Source organism: Cyprinus carpio, chromosome B7 (assembly GCF_018340385.1).
Source record: "Cyprinus carpio isolate SPL01 chromosome B7, ASM1834038v1, whole genome shotgun sequence".
In the NCBI taxonomy this organism is placed as follows: domain Eukaryota; kingdom Metazoa; phylum Chordata; class Actinopteri; order Cypriniformes; family Cyprinidae; genus Cyprinus; species Cyprinus carpio.
The window spans coordinates 4,064,218-4,070,719 of NC_056603.1; the positions used below are offsets into that span (position 1 = coordinate 4,064,218).

Below are 6,502 nucleotides of genomic sequence, written 5' to 3' on the forward strand. Positions count from 1 at the left end.
AAAAAAAAAAAAAAAATTCTTTAAAGGTTATTCACGATTACGTATTGCTGCCAAGGTATCTAGTCTGTACAGTGCTTTGTTATATGGAGCTGCTAGGTAGATCGCGATCTATCTAATTCGTTTGTACACCATAATTAAAATGCTGCAGACTTTAACCCTCTGGAGTCTAAGGGTATTTTTGGGGCCTGGAGAAGTTTTGTCATGCCCTGACATTTGTGCTTTTTTCAGTTTCTTATAAATATCTAAATGGCTAAAGTCTAATCTCATTGTAATCAGCACAAACTGGGTTATAATAATATGTGAGCAACATGTATGTACATGATTGTGTTTTTGAGAAAAAAAAAAAAATGTTATGCGTGGTTAGTGAAAAACTAAAAATGTTAAATCACTTGAATAAGGCAATAAAACACTTACAGAAAATTGGTTCCCAGGACTTTTTAGAACTGGAGCTTGTAGCCTAGAATTTTTTTTTTTCTAAATGATGTGAAAATCATCTTTTTTACTCACTTACAGAAAACAATATATTGATTTAAATTTTCTAAGACACTTTTTGTTGGTAAAAGTCATATGCGAGTATGCGTCAACAAAGTAAAACAATGGACAGTAAAACAAAGGCAATCACCGTATAACTCCAAACCGGCACCGTAACTTCATATTGAGCCTATTTAGAAAATTAATCATATGGTAGTTGAAAATAATAATAATAAAAAAAAATAATTAAATAAATAAAATAGTTGAAATGTTACCGATCACAGGAGTGTCCCATTCCCTGAACTACATTTATTGCAGCTAATAATATGTTTAAATTAAATGAAAAGAGGCAGTGGCGTTTGAACCTATTATATTTCGTCTCATATATACAGTGAGGATAACCGGAAAGGCGAGCTGACTGACGTTATCAAGTATACGATGCTGTTGCATATGCAGAATTACCATAGTAAGTCCTAACTTTGCGTTCTTGGAATTGAGAAATGGGCATGTTGATGCGTGCGCATGCGTGTGGAAGTCCACAGAGGGAAGTGCAGAGGGAATATTATTTAAAAGTTTTCCTCTTCAAGTATGGTCATGCATGTTCATTGAGTTATAATGAAGAAAAGCCCAAATGTTGAATTAGGCATTAGCAGCTACTAAAGTTTAAGCGTGATGGTGCAAGAGATTTATTTTTATTTCTTTTTTTTTTTTTTTTTCAGGAATTAGATAAATAAAGTAAAACCTGCATTGCGCATTATTAACACGTTGACAGACACTCTGAACTGGTATACTGGACAAAAGAGCAGGAAAGATGTTTCTATTATGGTCGTGATATTTCACAAATGACTCAAGAGCTTTGCTGTGAGAACTCCACAACAATATGGTCTCTGATGGTGTAAGTATATGCTATTATAAATGCATGCTCTCTTACAAAAAAAAAAAAAAAGTTTGAAAACATAGTTTAGGAACACATATTCAACTCAATAGACAAAATCAGCAACAGTATAAATGTTTCTATCGTGTGACTAATTTACTTCCTGGATTCACTTGTAGCATAGATTGAATTTTGCTAACGAATCTTTAATCAAAATTAGGCAATATGTGGACTACTACACAACATAGACTAAGAAGGGAAACTAGTTTTATAAGTAGATAAAGAACCTCAGAATTAGGGGAAAAAAAATGTCTATACAATACTTGTAAATGAGGTAAAGTGTTATTTGGTTATTTTCCAGAGTTCTTTAAAATACCTTCTTTTGTGTCATACAGGTTTGGAACAATGAAAGAGAAAGTAAATTTTAATCATATTTTTAATTTTAGGATAGACTAACATTTTAACCCCAGCAACAATGGATTTACCCAGCAACCGCTGTCAGCGCAGCAGCAGCATGAATGAAGGTCCCAATAGACAGTAAGAGAATGTTCTTACGGATTATTTGAGTAATTGTGTTTTTAAACAATAATGAGATTGTTGTATTAAGGCTGATCTGGCTGGAGGTATATGTTGAGCTTTTACATACTGACTATATTTGGAGGGACTTCTTGGTTTAAAACATTGCTTCTAGTAATTAGAATATTATGTTCTCGCTCAAGAACTATGAATTAAATGTTTACATTTTAAATAATCACAAAATTGTTATTGGGTATTTAGACTTAATTTCTTGTTCACAAACACTCTGATAAATATTTGCCTCTAATTTCATTTTACAGAAAGCCGAAGCTGCCACCACGCAGACTATCTCTGCTTCAAAGAGGATCTCCAAAACGATTCCGTCTACACACACAGAGAAAAGTTCTTGATGAATATGGAAAAGTTAGAAAATGGACTTATAGGAAAATAGATGCCAGCAAACCAAACAAAATCATTCTGCTGGTGGGAGAGACCGGTGTTGGTAAGACCACCATCATCAACACCATGGTCAACTACTTACTGAATGTGAAGTTTGAGGATGAAATATGGTATGAAATCACAGAAGAAGCAGCCAGAGATCAGTCAGAATCACAAACCTCTGAAATCACAGTGTATGAGGTCTTTCCTGTAAAGAGTTCCATGTCTCTCACCATCATTGATACTCCAGGCTACGGAGACACTAGAGGATTGGACAAAGATCTGGAAGTCGCTGAGAATTTAGCCACTCTGTTTCAGAGCAAAGACGGAGTTTGTGAAGTCGACGCAGTCTGCTTTGTGACACAAGCATCTAAGAATCGTCTCTCAGACAGACAGCATTATATTATCAGTTCAGTTCTGTCTTTGTTCGGAAAAGACATTGTGGACAACATTGTGTTTTTAATCACACACTCTGATGGTCTGCCACCCAAAAACGCCATCAGTGCCATTAAAAAAGCTAAAATCCCCTGCAGACGAGACAAAAATGGTGAACCTGTTTATTTCTTATTCAACAATCGACAGGCTGAAGAACGTCACACTAAGGAACGTCATGTTCGTGCACAAAAATATGCCTGGGAAGACAGTGTAGATGGCATGAAGTTTTTCCTTCAATCTCTGAATGAAATGAAAAGAAGAAGTTTAGAGCTGACTTCAGATGTCCTAGTCGAGCGCATTCGTTTTGAAGCATACATCAGCAACTTACAGCTGCGAGTTCAAGAGAAAGAGTTAAAAAAGACTGAAAAACTTCAGATTCAGGAGGCTATGATGCAAAACAAGAAAAATGTTGAGCAAAGTATAAACTTTACTTTTAAAGTAAAAAAGACAGACAAAATGAAGGTGCCCATAGAGAGCAAGTCATGGAAGCACAGGAAGGCGACGACCTGCACCGTCTGTGAGGAAAACTGTCATGAGTTTGACTGCTGGTGGACTTCAAATCCCAGCAAATGTGAAGTCATGAAAAATGGATTCTGCACCGTATGCACAGGGAAGTGTCACCACAGCAAACACGTCAAAGAAAACAAGAAATACGTCATCAGAAACTCCAGCATGCAGTTGGAATTTGATTCCATAAAAAAGGAATATGAAACATCCCAAGAACAAACCAAAACATTTTTAATTCTAATGCAACATCTTGAGAAAGATCTCAAAGTGATTGAGGACCATAAGTCAATTCTTCTGTGCGAAGCTTACCAGACCATCAAGCATCTGTCTCAGATCGCATTAAAACCAGACTCTGCCTTCACTCTTCAGCATCTGGACTTCTTCATCCCCAGAGTGAGGGAGGCTGGGAAAGAAAAGTGGGCCCGAGAGCTGGAGGAGATGAGGAGAAACGCTGAAGCTGAAGAAGTGAATAAAGATGCTCTGAGTTATCTTAAAGCTGGTTTGACAAAACTTTTTCTGACTGGGAAATGAATGAATCCAGACCTTCTATAAACCAGAGGTTGCTTTTCAATCCCTAAATTACACAAAACAAATTTCAGCTATTTTCATTTTTGTAATTTGAAGGTTAAAAAAAAAAATAATTATACTTGTATACTAAATGTATACTACGAAATTGCACCATCAAATTTTGAAAGCTGATATTTTGTACTATTACACAAATGAGTATTATTTTTAATGTTGTGGGATACTGCGTTACACGCTTATGGCAATAAAATAAAAATAAAAAAGTCCTTGATTTACCTGTTTACGCTCTCGAAATGCAAACTGACATGAACAATTACAGAAATACTACAGATTGTGAGGATGCTTAATGAAGTAACAGAGGAACCCAATGCATGATCCTGTTTTCAGGTGGAAACCGTATAATTATCACTCAAATTACTGTAAACTAATTAAAGGACACAGACAGACTCTAGTTATGCCAAATGTCTTCAATGATTAATCATTCAAATGAGTTTGCTTAATGATAAAATGTATAAATGAAAAAGTTACATGCATTATAGAAGTTAAATGAAAATTATTTCCACTGTAGACAAAAAAACACTGAGGGCGAGCTTAAATTCAGAAACGCTAAAGTTTCGCTCCTTGATGCTGATTGCTAATAGCCATGTTTTATTCACAATACACAAAAACAGCTTTTAAGGGAGTTAACGAGTTAACTGAGGTTCGGGAGCGAGGCCACGCCTCTACCTATCATCTCACTTCCGGAATCCTTCATATATTGGGCCACCGCTTCATACTGCACTGTTTGTGCACTCTTTCTCTCTCAACGACAGATGGACTCTCTGACGGCGCGCTCTTGTTAGATTCAACAAAATGTCAATGGCATCATTTGAGGATCACCTCTCATCAGTCCCCAATTGCAGTCGCTTTCTCCGAAAGCATTTGCGTTTAAGGCGCATTACTCCTGGGGCCATGAGCGCCCACTCCTAGGCTCGCCTTTGGGAGGATTCCTGATGTTCCTGGGCTCCACGGCCGGATCGCCATCATCGCTTTTCTTAAGGGTGGGAAGCAGAAATTAAATCCTTTCCTCGTGAGCCATCCGTGTGCTTCTCAGCCCCATTGCATGTCTTTCAGAATCCAGAACTGAGGACAACAACTGGAACCATGGATTGCCTTCAACAAGCACTTAAATCCAAGCAAACCAATCTGTAGTCATGCAGATAACAAACAATTATTCCAACTATATTCAGCATCAATAAAACTTCTTTCATGACAGACTTCTTGAGCCCCTCAGCACTTCCGGCAACTCCCTAGGGAGTCAGCTCCCTCCAACACACGTGACGCACAAAAAAAATTCTCCTTCACAGCATCAGACAGCAGCTCCCCTAGTGGCAGGCAAGACGTAATTCCACCAGCACTCGCCAATCTGATCTTCCCAAAATTCTTCTATTCTCTATGCTCACAGTTTGCTCCTATAAAACTCCACTCACAATCATCCCCTCTTCATCCCAACATCCATTCCTACACCCCTTCCCTTTAGCTGGTTACAATAATCTGGCCTTACAACCCAAAGACATACAGGCGCTGGTTAAATTAGACATTCTAAATTGTTTCCCACCTGACTTTCATTATGCATAAACAGACTTGTAAAAGGGATTGGATTTATGCTTATTAACTGGTTTTTCACCATGAAATATAGCCACATACTGCTGGTATAGCTTAATAAGTAAATAAACAACAAACAATCAACTAATACTGGCACCATATTTTTCTAATAATTATCTATAGCTACTTTAAATCTAAATGCCCATCTTAGTGTCCCTTTGGGACCTTACCTCACGCAGGCCAGCCGGCTGGTCTCCTCTTCCAACCTCCACCTATTTCCAAATCGTCTATTCTATTCTCCCTCCCTCCCTCCCTGTCATCTTGCAACACACCCCCACCTCTCACAAACATCCTTTTTTTGTATTTGTTATACTGTCTTTTTAATTGTTTGCCATGAAAATATCGTAAGATGCTGGCTCATACTAAATTAAAATATACTACTATTCAATAGCTTCTTATTCTCCCCCCTCTCTATAATACCTCCCTATCTCACTCTCTCTCCCTCCCTTTTTCCCTCACCTCTTCTGCACCTCCTCCCTCTCCACCAATACCTCCCTCTCTCTCATCCCTCACACAACCCCTTCCCCCATTACAAAAAACATCCTCTATCATCCATCCTTCCACCCTGCCTTCAGCGCGGTTTTACAGCACACACGCTCTCTTGTTTCATATACCAATAGCTACAGGTATCCTTCAATAAATTAGAATGTCGTGGAAAAGTTAATTTATTTGTGCAATTCAACTCACTAGAAACGTGTGTTAAATAACCAATGCACACAGACTAAAGTAGCTTGCTTTTGGTTCTTTTAAATGTGATGATTCACATTTAAAAAAAAAAAAAAAACACCACTTCCTGCTTTTCTCACCATTCCCTATCAGTTCCTTTCTTTCCTTAATTTCTTACACTAATTCCTTAAAATATCTGACCGTGCTCTTTCCAAGCCTACTTATCAGGAATAAACTTCTTCTATAAACTAACCACAGGCAACATTTGCTCTGCTATCTCTTATTCTCACACATCCAAGCTAGTTAAAGGCTTACAAAACAAGAACCTATGCCAAACCACCAAACACCTTCCATTAACCACTAACCTACTAAGCCTCTGCATACTCTCATATGATCATGCTATTCAAATTCTGAGACTGATCAAAC

General features: G+C 37.7%; 1 protein-coding gene across 1 annotated transcript; it reads left to right on the plus strand.

Annotated features, from left to right (window-relative positions):
* The first annotated feature begins 1,305 nt into the window (after positions 1-1,305).
* LOC122137905 lies at positions 1,306-4,162 on the plus strand. The gene is made up of 3 exons (XM_042726962.1): positions 1,306-1,366; positions 1,792-1,882; positions 2,182-4,162. Exons 2-3 carry the CDS (start codon positions 1,821-1,823, stop codon positions 3,770-3,772), a joined length of 1,653 nt encoding a protein of 550 aa, XP_042582896.1. The 5' UTR covers positions 1,306-1,366; positions 1,792-1,820; the 3' UTR covers positions 3,773-4,162.
* The last annotated feature ends 2,340 nt before the right edge of the window (positions 4,163-6,502 follow it).

What these genes read in the sequence shown, in the direction of transcription:
- LOC122137905 (XM_042726962.1), top strand. Translation starts at nt 1,821, where the DNA reads ATGGATTTACCCAGCAACCGCTGTCAGCGCAGCAGCAGCATGAATGAA. An exon ending in AATGAAGGTCCCAATAGACA is followed by an intron (nt 1,883 to 2,181) that starts GTAAGAGAATGT and finishes TTCATTTTACAG; the next exon opens with AAAGCCGAAGCTGCCACCAC.